This window comes from Canis aureus, chromosome 16 (genome assembly GCF_053574225.1).
Source record: "Canis aureus isolate CA01 chromosome 16, VMU_Caureus_v.1.0, whole genome shotgun sequence".
NCBI classification, from domain to species: Eukaryota; Metazoa; Chordata; class Mammalia; order Carnivora; family Canidae; genus Canis; species Canis aureus.
The window spans coordinates 28610827-28623769 of NC_135626.1; the positions used below are offsets into that span (position 1 = coordinate 28610827).

General features: G+C 47.4%; 1 protein-coding gene and 1 long non-coding RNA gene across 2 annotated transcripts; both read left to right on the forward strand.

The window, feature by feature from the left end:
- The first annotated feature begins 6260 nt into the window (after positions 1 to 6260).
- Positions 6261 to 12696, forward strand: MRPS23 (mitochondrial ribosomal protein S23). The gene is made up of 5 exons (XM_077852560.1): positions 6261 to 6420; positions 6966 to 7136; positions 10872 to 10949; positions 11156 to 11282; positions 11704 to 12696. The coding sequence occupies exons 1-5, from the start codon at positions 6377 to 6379 to the stop codon at positions 11854 to 11856; spliced, it is 573 nt and encodes a 190-aa protein (XP_077708686.1). The 5' UTR covers positions 6261 to 6376; the 3' UTR covers positions 11857 to 12696.
- On the forward strand, positions 7143 to 10575 carry LOC144286293 (uncharacterized). The gene is made up of 2 exons (XR_013354343.1): positions 7143 to 7353; positions 10181 to 10575. It is a non-coding gene; the product is annotated as an uncharacterized LOC144286293 (long non-coding RNA).
- Positions 12697 to 12943: the final 247 nt, after the last annotated feature.

Below are 12943 nucleotides of genomic sequence, written 5' to 3' on the forward strand. Positions count from 1 at the left end.
GGGCTGCAAAGCTCGGCACAAACTCAGCTGGCTACCTCCTTGCTGCTCAAAGTGTGCTCTGTGGACACACTGACCAACTGTCCTGGTTTGCCAGGTCGAAGAGTTCCTTGGATGTGCAAGTCTCGATGCTAAAATCAGGAACGTCCTGGGCAAACTTGGGCCAGTTACCCTACCTGCAGATTGGCAGCATTGGCATCAACTTGGAAAATTGTTAGAAATATAGGGCTTCGGTCCTCACCCCAGACCTCTTGAGTCAGAATCTGCCTTTTCCAAGATCTTGGGAGGTTTAGGTGCACATTTAGGGAGGAGTTGCTCTGGCTTCCACAAGAAAAGAGGGGCCCACATCAGCCTGAAATATCTGCCTTTCAGGGTCTCATCCTCTGCTGGGAAAGCTCCAGAGTGATTCCAATTGGCCTTTAATTCCAATAATAAAAGGCCAGATTGTTGCCTCCGGCCCAGCTGGCTTCTGTTTCCTTGGCTACAAAAGGAGCCACGGTGATACAGAGTGGGTAGAGGCATAAAGTGTTTCTCTTTCCTCTGCTTGAACTGGATTCTTGTTGGGGGCAAGATTGTTTGCTGAAGAAATGAATGGGCAGCTGTGTGAACATGCCCTGCAAATTAGTAGGTGTGATTTAATAAATTGTGATTTGTTAATGTGGAATGGTCAGAAAATACTATGATCATCACTCTTATTCCTTAAGCCTACACATGAGGCACTATTTGAAGCATTCTGAAGGTATTAACCCACTGACTCCTCACCACAAGGCTGTATGGTAGGTGCTACGATTATGCCCATTTTGCAGATAACAAAGCTGAGGCCCAAAGGTTTGTAAAATGGATCTGTCAGAGAGGCACAGAGGATAGCCAGAACTAGAAATGACCAGGTTCGTGGTGAGGTAGAGGATTTTTTCCATTCAACCACAGCTTTTGCCCACACACCCAGGGCATATCTGAGTAAGGCCTCCCGGAAGGAGGGCTGGGATGGTTCCATCCTCATTTGTCCTAACTTGGCTTTATTTATCCGTGTTGTTCATTAGAAAACTCTTTCTGAGGGACTCCTGGGTCACTCAGTGGTTGAGCATCTATCTGACTTCGGCTCAGGGCGTGACCCCGGGGGTCTGGGGATGGAGTTCCGCATGGGGCTCCCTGCAGGGAGCCTGCTTCTCCCTATGCCCATGTCTCTGCCTCTCTCTGTGTGTCTTTCATTAAGAAGTAAATAAAATCTTTGAAGAAACAAAACAAACTTTCTGAGAGTCATCTCTGGGCCAAGTGGCAGGCTGGGTGTGGGGAGGCAGAGATAAGAGACCTAGTTCCTCCCCTCAGAGAGGCCCAGTTAGAGACTCAGGTAAACAGAGTTGCAAGGCCACATTTTGAGAGGGATAAGCCAAGGGTGGGAGGGAGGTTGCAGTTGCAGAGTGTGTCCTGGGGGCTGAAGTGCCCTCCTAGCTGACTCTTGAAAGGAAGTGGAGGCTGGGCCTCTGAGGAGTATGCTGGGCCAGGAGAGGGAGCACACAACAGCCTGGAGGTGGGAGATGGCACTCCTGCCTCCTCCTTGGACATCTCCCTCCTTGTCTTTCATCCTCCTGGTCCTGGTACTTCGTATTGAATATATACTATTGTTTTCCTCTTCTTTTGAGGCAAGCAGCTAATTTCTCCTTGATCCTGGCTCTCTGCCAAAAGTGAGTAGCAGTATTGATGATTTCATCAATATGCTGGGATTTTCACTTACTAAGGCTGTTCAGCTATTGGGAATGCTTTTTCTCTTTTTGTCTGACACACTCCCAGGCACTATTTAAATAGGGGCACTATTCATAAAGATGTGGGCAGAGTGTAGGGAAGCCACAGAGGATGGCCTAGAGCCTCTAACTAGTGACAGAGGGGCACAGTTTGCTGAATCTAGGCCTGCGGGGGCAAGGGACGGAATGGGGACTGGAACCTGGTGAGGGAGTTCTGTGTGAAGAGGTGCCCTAGGAGAACCCTCATTTAAAAAAAAAAAAGATTAGTTATTTATTCATGACACACACACACACACACACACACACACACACACAGAAGCAGAGACACAGGCAGAGGGAGAAGCAGGCTCCATGCAGGGAGCCCAACATGGGACTCCCGGGTCTCCAGGATTAGGCCCTGGACTGAAGGTGGTGCCAAACCACTGAGCCACCAGGGCTGCCCCCTAGGAGAACCCTCATGCACTGCTGATGGGAATGCAAGCTGGTGCAGACACTATGGAAAACAGCATGGAGGCTCCTCAAGGAGTTGAAAATAGAGCTACCCTAGGACCCAGCAATTGTACTACTAGGAATTTATCCAAAGGATACAAAAATGCTGATTCAAAGGGGCACATGCACCCCAGTGTTTATAGCAACACTATCAACAACAGCTGAATTATGGAGACAGCCCACATCTCCATCGACTGATGAATAAAGAAGATGTGGTAGGTATATACAATGGACTATTATTATTCAGCCATCAAAAAGAATGAAATCTTGCCATTTGCAACAATGCAGATGGAACTAGAGGGTATTACACTAAGCAAAGTAAGTCAAAGAAAGACAAATATCATGATTTCACTCGTGTGGAATTTAAGAAACAAAACAGATGAACACAGGGGATGGGAAGGAAAAACAAAATAAGATAAAAGCAGAGAGAGAGGCAACCATGAGACTCACCACAGAGAACAAACTGAAGGTTGCTGGAGGGGGGGAGGGGTGTGATGGGGGATGGGCGTGATGGAGGGCACTCGCTGGGATGAGCATGGGTGTCATATATGTAAGTGATGAAACATTGAATTTTACTCCTGAGACAAACCAACAAAAAGGCCTCCCCATGAGGGCTGTGACTCAATGTTCCTGGACTGTACATGGAGAGAACCAGGGGCATAGAGACTGGCTCTACTCCCCTCCTTCCTTCCATTCCCCTACCAAGACCTCCCACTGGTGGTACCAACTGGAGCCTGACTGGGAGCAGAGAGCCAGGGGATGAAGTCCAAAGAAGTCAGCCTCCCGAGGGACAGAGCTGGGTGAAGAGCACAAAGTGGGTGCAGATCTGGCTGGGCAGATGGAAGCTACTCAGTGTAAGTACTTATCAATGTTATGGGGCTCGAAAGGGGCCCTCCAAAATTCCTATGTGGAACTCCTAACCCCCAGTACCTCAAGATGTGACTGTGTTTGGAGATACTCTTGAAAGAGATATTGAAGTTAAAATGAGGCCATGGGGTTGGGCCCAGATCCAGTATGACTGCTGTCATAATAAAAGGACACAGACACATACAGAGGGAAGACCATGTGAGGACACAGGGAGCAGGTGACCGCCTGCAAGCCAAGGAGAGAGGCCTCAGAAGCATCCAGCCCTGGCAAGTTTGATTGGGGACTTTTAGCCTCTGGAACTGTGAGACCCAGTCTGTGGTACTTGTTATGGCTGCCCTAGCAGACTAGTATAATCCACACGCTATTCAGCCCATAATTTATCTATTATGAATTTGTTTCTCTGTCTCCCCCACTGGGCAATCAGCTTTTCCAGGACTCAGCACAGGGCCAGGTAGTTGCTTAAATGCTTGTGAGATAAATGGATCATTTAGCAAGAAAGCAAAACAATAAGGCAATTTATCAAATACCAAAATGCTACAGTCCCAGATGGCAATGGGGGGTGGGTTACAGGTCACAAGAGCAACAGTGATGCCATAACTGCCATTGGTTGTTACTTGATACTTGTTATTTACCAGCACTTGCTATGTGCCAGGTGCTACGATTAGGGCTTTACACGAATGGTGGCTTCAACTCTTGCAGCAAGCCACACAGATAGTTGACACTGTTTAGTGGGCACATCTCCAGGGGCTGAGCAGTGTAGTAAAAGGAATAAGGTTTTTTGAAGAGTTTACAAGTTCTCTTTCCTTCTGTGTAAGACTGCCAGGACTTTACCAATGGCATCAGGTAGTTGACTAACTAAATGGGACGATCCATATTCCTGGTGCAGTGCGTGGCATGAGTGCGTCAGCTCCTTGCAGCCTTGAGAGGTCCTGGTGAGAAGACAGAAGCCTCTAATGTCACATTACCTGCCCCCAGCTGCCGGACAGCTTCTTCCTTTTCCTGAATGAATGCTCCACGGGGTGCACACTTCCTGTTGCAGGCTCAGAGGGTTCCCAATTCATCTTGCTCACACATCCCCAAGGTCCTCCTATCTACCCACCAGCATTCCCCTGGCTCAGTCACAGAGGCACTACTATATGCTGGAGGGGAAACTTTAAAGGCTCAAAAGAGGAAGGAATCTTTTTTTTTTTTAAAGTTTTATTTATTTATGAGAGAGAGAGAGAGAGAGGGACGCAGAGACACAGGCAGAGGGAGAAGCAGGCTCCATGCAGGGAGCCTGACGTGGGACTTGATCCTGGGACCCCAGGACCAACATCCCGGGCTGAAGGCAGGCGCTAAACTGCTGAGCCACCCAGGGATTCCAGGAAGGAACTTTCTAAGATCTAGAGGAAAACCTCCACCTTGCAATTCCTCCCCTACTGAGGGTTTGGGTTCTTGGCTCTCCTCCCTGATCTTGGGATAAACTCTTTGACTTCTTTACCAGTGGTAATGGCAGTGGCCTGGGGGGGCAGGCCGGAGTGGGAGAAGGGAAGTGTGTCTGTGGTCTGGGCTGGCAGCTCGCTCTGGCTTGGACAGAATTAGAAACTTGTAATGGGGCTGGGAAGACTATATTTAGCTGGGAGCATGTTTGCTCTCCCTGGAACAGAGTCTTCCAGACCTTCCTAGGACTGGGAGATTGGAATCTCTACACTTGGCCCAGCAGCCAGAACTGTGTTCTCTCTTCCCTGTGCCACAGGTCCCTGCGGCAACAGTGAAACCCACCTGAGTTTAGCCCTGGGCCTGAAATCACCCTGCCCCCTGCCCCAGGGGCCAGTTTTGTCTGACCTCGGTAGGTCTACCAATCTCCAACTTGAGGCATAGCTAAGGAGGGCTGTGGGTTCTGGGGAAGGCCCAGGCTGCACTGGAAGTCTGGCTCTGTCAGGTATCTGACAAGGAGCCTCACTCCCTCCCCCCACCATGGTCTTTCTCGTCTATAATAAGGCTAATAACAGCTACCGTCTGGGTAGGTGTGTGGACTCCAAGATCGCACACACGAGCAGTAACTGCTCCTCCAACATTACTTTCCTCCTCCCTACCAGCCTCCCGTGGAGCCGAGGGCTCTGGGATGACTTGGTGCTCTTTCTCGCTGACAAAGATAGTGGGCTCCCAGGAACTATTTTGTGTGTATGTGATTCAAAACATTTCATTGGATTAAAAAGTTCAAATATGGATAAAAAACTCTTTACAGGCCAAACTCTGAGGGAAATATATAGAAAAAAAAAATTATCTTCCGGTCTTGTAGTCTCCCTGGAGATAACGCATGTCCACAGGTGTGCCTTGCACGTAGTTTTTCTTTTCTTTTTCTTTTTTTTTTTTTTTGCACGTGGTTTCTATCTTCGTACGAACACTTATAAAGGGGTCTTTCCTTTGAGCAGGTTAGGAGCCCGTGAGATGTGTCTCTGCAACTTCCTTTCCACTTAACTAGAAGTCCTGGGCACTCGCCTCAGGTAACACGCGGGTCTCTAACTTGTTGGTTGGAGGAGCCGCCAGGACGGCCGCGGGGCAGACTCTCGGCGCGACTTCCCGCGCGCTACGCGCTGCAGTGACGACCCCTCAGGATCCTCGTGGAATCGCGCCTGATTTCTCTGGGCTACGCTCCTCCAAGGAGTGTTGTCGGACCAAAAGGCGACGCCGAGGTTTTGGGGTCTCCGTCTCGCACTCTGTTGGGTTCTCTTTGGCTTCTGCAGCTCCGCGGAGGAGCGAGGCCGCGAGCCTTCCGCCGAGGGAACACCTGCGGGCCGCGGCGCCCCGACGTGCTCCGAGGCCGCCACCCTCGGGGCGCGGGCACCGCTCCCGGTCGGGCCCCCGTCCCTGGCCTCCTCCGCGGAGTCTGCGGCCCCCAGCAAGACGAGGCGCCATCCGGGCCTAGCGCCGGGGCGACCGGTCGTCTCCGCCTTACGCGTGTCCGGGCCCGGCTGGCTCCCCCGACGCAGGCTGCGCCTCCCTTGCCGCCCATCGTCTTCCCTCCGCGCCGCCCCGCCCCCCGATCGGTCGTCTATTGCTTCTGCCCGGCTCTGGCCCGCTCCCGCCCTTTTCGGCTCGGCTATCGAGTGCTCCGGTCTGAACCCGGCCGAGGGCCGAGGGCCGCGCCAGTTCGGCCCATCCTTTGCTTCTGCCTGGCCTGGCTCTCCGGCGGGGGCTGTGGAGAGAGCGCCGCGATCCTCGGCTCGGCCAGCGGCCTCTCGCCTGCCGCTGGCGCTTCCGCTTCCGGGAGCCCCAGGCCCTCCGCGTCCGAGGCGCCAGGCATGGCGAGGAGCCGGCTGGAGACCGTGGGGAGCATTTTCTCGCGGTGCGTGCTCGGAGCCCGGGGTGGGCTGAGGGTCCCTCCCCCGGGCGGGGGCTCCCGACCGCTCCCGCTCTCCCTGGGTGCGTCAGCGCGCGCGGCGGGGCCTTCTCCGGAATGCGGGGGTCTGAGCCGGGCGAGGCCTTTGGTGCGGTCTCCTGCCTCCGAATAGGTTGCGCTTGACGACGCCACTCCCCGACGGTGTCTCTCCGGTTCGCGACTGCACCCGGCCCCTTAGGCGAGTGCAGTTCGCTAGGAAGACGGAAGGAGGAAGAAGCGCATGGGCCGCGCTGGGCCGCCTGTGCATTTCCCTGGACGCGATGGGGATGGGGCTAAGGGGGTGGAACGCACGCGACAAAACAGAAGGACTTACCCTCTGAGCACTGCTCGGTTGGTTTGGAACATGGAACTATCAAGTGTGGGTGGGGAGCACGCGTGTCCCGGCCTCCTGCCCCCTCTGTCTTGCGGACCCCGTGGTCTGCTGGTGTCCCAGGCCGTGATTACGCAGGCTGCTCTCACCGACCCACCCTCGTTATTTTTCCTTCCATAAGGACTCGGGACCTGATTCGGGCTGGAGTGTTGAAGGAGAAGCCCCTTTGGTTTGATGTATATGATGCCTTCCCTCCGCTAAGAGAGCCGGTCTTCCGGAGGCCCCGCTTGCGATATGGCAAAGCGAAAGCTGCTATCCAGGACATTTTGTACCCCGAGGATCGGATCAGAGCGTGAGTGCAAAGCGCACACGGTGGGCAGAAGGCAGCAACACTTTGGAAGGAAACGCCGAGCGAGCGATCTGATAACTTTAACCCGAGTCCAGCCAGGGCTTGCCCTATGGAGAAGGTCTTGTGTATCTACCCAGTCAGGGAGTCAGTGCCCCGTGCATATGTGAGAGAAACTAGTTCTGGGAAGTAGAATCTGGAGCCCAGCAGTGGACTGATTATTGTAAGTACAGCTTTCCTTTGCTGTGCGTCTATTAGCATTATGGTAAGCCCTTAAAAAACGTTCTCTAACTTAGGTCTTACTCTAACCCTGCAACATAGGTATCTTGTGTCCATTTTATTCATGTGGACTATGAGGCTCCACGAGGTCAGCTCACTGGGAATCGGGGGCAGAGCTCTTTCCCTGAATTTCTTATTTTTAAAGATTTTTATTTATTCATGAGAGACACAGAAAGAGGCAGAGACACAGGCAGAGGGAGAAGCAGGCTGTCTGCGGGGAGCTGATGCAGGACTCTATCTCAGGACCTTGGGATCAAGACCTGGAGACCAAAGGCAGACACTCCACCACTGAGCCATTCAGGTGGCACTCTTTCCCTGAAATATTGATGTCAGTTTTTGGTACATAGAATTTATGTGATTCTTTCTTTCTTTCTTTTTTTAATATTAAGATCGGGGGTGCCTGGGTGGCCCAGCAGTTGAGCATCTGCCTTTGACTCAGGGAGCGATCCCAGGGTCTGGGATCAGGTCCCACATCGGGCTCCCTGTGGGGACCCTGCTTCTCCCTCTGCCTGTATGTCTGCCTCTCTTTGTGTGTCTCATGAATAAATAAGTAAAATCTTAAAAAAAAAAATAAAAAAAATCAGAAGTTGTACAAGGTAATACATATTCCTTATTCTTTTTTAAAGATTTATTAAGATTTATTTTTTAGAGCACTTGCACAAAGGGAGAAGGAGACTCCCAGGCACCCTAGATTTATTTATTTTATAGAGAGCACGCACACGAGAGTAGAGGCGAGGGGGTGGGGGAGGGAGGGAGAAGGAGAGAGAGAGAGAGAAGTAGATTTCATGCTGAGCTCAGAGCCCCAAGCAGCGCTCGATCCCTTGACCCTGAGACCATGATCTGAGCCAAAACCAAGAGTTAGATACTCAACTACCGTACCCTCCCTTATTCTTATCTCTATTTCCGGATGTAAGAAAACAATTTTTGAAGTCGTTATATTCTTTTTTTTTTTCCTTTGAAGTCATTATATTCTTATTTGAGGTCTAAGCCCCTTTCATTTGAGGACTCTCCTCCCCTGGCCTCCAATACTTCTTGAGGTGGGAGGACAAGTATGTTCTTAACTCTACTTCTAAATTTTCAGGGTAATATCTGAGATCTTTGGGGGCGTTAAATACTTTGTCACTGCTTTTCTGGGTGGGCTCATTGCATGCACTTAGGATTTATTTATTTTTATTTTATTTTATTTTTTTAAAGATTTTATTTATTCATGAGAGACAGAGAGAGAGGCAGAGACAAGCAGTCTCCATGCAGGGAGCCTGATGTGGGACCTGATCCTGCGACTCCAGGATCACGCCCTGGGCCGAAGGCAGGCACTAAACTGCAGAGCCACCCAGGGATCCCTGGGTGTCTTAGTCTTTTGAGCATTGGAATCTTGATTTCAGCTCAGGTCATGATCTCAGGGTCCTGGGACTGAGCCCTGCGTTGGGCACCATGCAGAGTCTGCTTGGAGTCTCTCCCTTTCCTTCTGCCACTTTCCTGGCTAATGTGTGCATTCTCTTGCATGCTCACTTGCTCTCTCCCTCTCTCTCTCAAAGTTAAAAAAAAAAATCTTTTGTGTCTACATGGATAGTAGGAATTGGGTGATAGGTCATTGGAGAATGTGGAATATTTTACTACTCCCTTTTTTATTAGTATTAATGCCAAGATGATAATACTTTGAATTTAAATAAATTTTTGAACCTTTATTTTTGTGGCTTTTTTTTTAGTGTTTTTGTTATTTTAAAGAACTTACAACAACAAAATAAACTCCAGACATATCAAAACCTAAAGGTAAAAAATGAAATCATAAAAGTACTAGAAGAAACCATGAAAGAATTTTAAAAATAATCTGAATGATAAAGACCTTTATAAGTACAACATAAAACCCCAAAGCCATAAATGAAAATATTAAAATTTTCTGCTCCCAGAAAGTACCACAAGCAGAATCAAAAGTCATCCAACATATTGGGGGAAAAATTTGCAACAGGTATGACAAAGGGCTCATTTCCTATTTATAGTGGTTTAAAGTTTGCTTATAAATCGAGAAAAAAACCACAAACCACCAAATGGAAGGCAAAGAACGTGGACAGAGCCCAGAAAAGGAGATTCAGTTTGCTTTAAATTTTTTTTTAAAGATTTTATTTATTTATTCATGATAGAGAAGCAGAGACATAGGCTGAGGGAGAAGCAGGCTCCTTGCAGGCTCCTTGCAGGGAGCCTGATGTGGGACTCTGTCCCTGAACTGGGATGATGCCTTGAGCCAAAGGTCGACACTCAACTGCTGAGCCACCCAGGTGTCCCTTCAGTTTGCTTTTAAACATGAAAAGAGGGGATCCCTGGGTGGCGCAGTGGTTTGGCGCCTGCCTTTGGCTCAGGGCGCGATCCTGGAGACCCGGGATCGAATCCCACGTCCGGCTCCCGGTGCATGGAGCCTGCTTCTCCCTCTACCTGTCTCTGCCCCTCTCTCTCTCTCTCTCTGTGTGACTATCATAAATAAATTAAAAAAAAAATTAAAAAAATAATAAATAAACATGAAAAGATGTCCAGTGTTTTTCATAAGAAAAGGCAAAAGTACAATGAGTTCTCATTTTTCACCTGTCAAACTGACAAAGATCAAAAAGTTGGAAAATAGAGTTTGGCTAGGTTATGGAGAAATAGACACTCTTCCTACATTATTGGTGTGAGCATAAACTGCTACAGCCACTTTGGAAAGCATTTGGCAGTCTTATAAGGCCATGTTACAAATGCACATACTTTGAGCTAATAATACTGTTTTTATGAATTTATTCCAGGTTCATTTGCATAGTACCCTAAGAAATATTGATAAAGGTAATCATTGCAGTACTGTCTAAAGGAGCAAAAAATTGAAAACAATCTAGTTCACTGATTTGAAATGATCTCTAAGAACTATTATGTAGAAGAAGCAAGATGTGGGACGCCTGGGTGGCTCAGCGGTTGAGTGTCTGCCTTCAGCCCAGGGTGTGATCCTGGAGACCCAGGATCGAGTCCCATATCAGGCCCCCTCCATGGAGCCTGCTTCTCTCTCTGTTTATGTCTCTGCCTCTCTCTCTCTCTCTCTCTCTCTCTGTGTGTGTCTTACATGAATAAATAAATAAAATCTTTAAGAAAAAAAAAAAAAGAAGCAAGATGTGTAGTAGTGTTTCCTGTTAAACTGTGTCTCTGGGTTCAGGGAATGATAAATGCATATGTGGTTGTATGTTAGAACATTCTTGGATGGTTACACAAGAAACTAGTTAGTGCTGCTTCCTGGGAAGGGACTGGGGGTTTGGGGACAGGTGAGCAGGACTGTTAACTTTTCATTGGATACCTTTTTGTAATATTTGGTGTATTTACTGTGTGCATGCACTACTTATTACAAAAAAAAAAAAAAAAAAAATGCCTGGCCTAGTAATTTTTTTTTTTCTCAGTTCTTGGCCATGATCTATAAATGGAGATTTACACTGTGTTGTTTATATTTTCTAGGAAATTTTATTCAGCCTATGGATCTGGTCAGAAAGCTTTTGATCTGTTCAATCCAAACTTCAAGTCTACCTGTCAACAGTAAGTCATTTTACAAGTCCTGGGTTAGTTTTTTTGTTTTTAAGGAATTTAGTTAGCATTTTGAGGAATTTTGTTGAATTCCACTGGAGGAAAAAGCCCCTGGCTCCTGTAGGAAGACCTGTTGAGGGAATGCTTGATACTGTGTAACAGTGTATCTTGAGGACTCTAGATATACAGACCTCAGATGTGACTGCTTGGAATTCCAGGTTTGTGGAGAAATACATTGAGCTCCAGAAACTCGGAGAAACAGATGAAGAGAAGTTATTTGTGGAAACAGGGAAGGCTTTATTGGCAGAAGGTGTCATTTTGAGACGAGTAGGAGAAGCAAGGACTGTGAGTATTTTTTAAGTAAGATTTTTATTAGGATTAGTTGTCAGTTTGTTAGAAGTTAAAGGAAGGCTTGGTTTTCCTTCTACAACCTTGGCTTATGTCCGTGAACACCAGGTCAAATACTGGTATTAAATATACTGAAGTTAAAAAAATAGATACATGTATACACACACACACACACACACACATACTGAAATGTTGTGATAGTAACTGCTACTTGGAACAAGTGAGTTGTCATTAGGGCTTTTGAAATTATGATTCTGTAGGGATTTTTATCATGTGTATTGCTTGTTACAATAGAATTTGACCTGGGATATTAATGTTAAGTTTGATTCCATGATAGAATGTGCTTAGTCATACAGCTTCTGCCAGTCAGTGGAGCGAAAATGACAATGTCCATGTGATATATTTATGTCCTTTTAAGCACAAGGAAGGTAGTCACGTTTCCTGGAAATCTGAACCCAAGGATGCCGAACCCCAAACAGTATTGGAAAAAAAGCAGCCTCTGCAAGAAGTTCCACAGGACCAGAATTCGGAGGCTTCTGAAGAACAGTCGAAAGGTCTCTCACCTCCCTGAAGAACTTGTATACCGTGTATACTGACATCCAAACTGTGTTCACTAGATGAATGTTGAACTGTTTTTAACAGTTGAACTGTGTAAATGTTTCACAGTCTCTTAGGCATTATGTTTGTCTTCTTTTAGTTCCTATTTCTAGGTTGTCATAAATCTCAGTTTCACAGTTTAAATGAACTTTTATGTTGGGACGGTATTAAATAAAGAATTCCCTGACTGCTTATAAAGTAAATTTACTTTAAAAGTGTAAATAACATGAAGAAACCTTTATAAGCATTGTTTGAGTGGGACTCATTCTGAGTAGGTTTGCTTGGATTTTTGTGTTAACATGTGGGTTAGCTATATTTGGTTCTCAGGTATCTTTCTTTTTTCTGGCTCCTTCAGGCTTTTACTTGTGCATTTGGTGTGTCCCCTGGGCCACCTGTTTCTGTCTACCCATAATCTTTACATTTTGCTATAGAGCTGTTGATCTTCAGCTTAAGAGGCCCAGCTGACCTGTGCTTTGTGGTAAGAGTTAGAACCTATCATTGGTGATAGACCAAGGTCAAAACCATAGCTTTAATCTCCTAGACTTAAGAGTTATGGAGACAATTAGCATATGCCCAAACATAGTCTGCTCAGTAAAGATTTGAATGAATAAATGATTACATTCAGCTGAAGACTGAATTCAGAGAACATGTATAGATAACTGGATTGCCGAGAGGGGGCCAGCTCAGTTAGACACTGCTCTCCACCACCATCCACTTGTCTCCGTGGTGTAGAGATGTACTTACAAGACCGTACGAACTGTTCTCCTTTCTTCATTTTCATATCTTCTACTGAATAAATGAAATATTCTTCTGAGCCTTTGTTTTTGTGATCAGGCCAGTGGTTTTCAGCTACTGGTAATAAGCTGCTTCAGAAATTCTTATTTTAAAACTCACATAACTTTTCTGTTGTTTATGTAGAGTCTCTTTTATCTCCTGGTAGACCAGGGGCAGAGCCCCCATCTCAGCATGTGCACGGCCTGGCACACAGTGCTCTGCAAATGAAAGGTGAATAGTACATGAGGCAAGAGCAATTCTCAGCCACGCTGTATCTCCCTGCCACC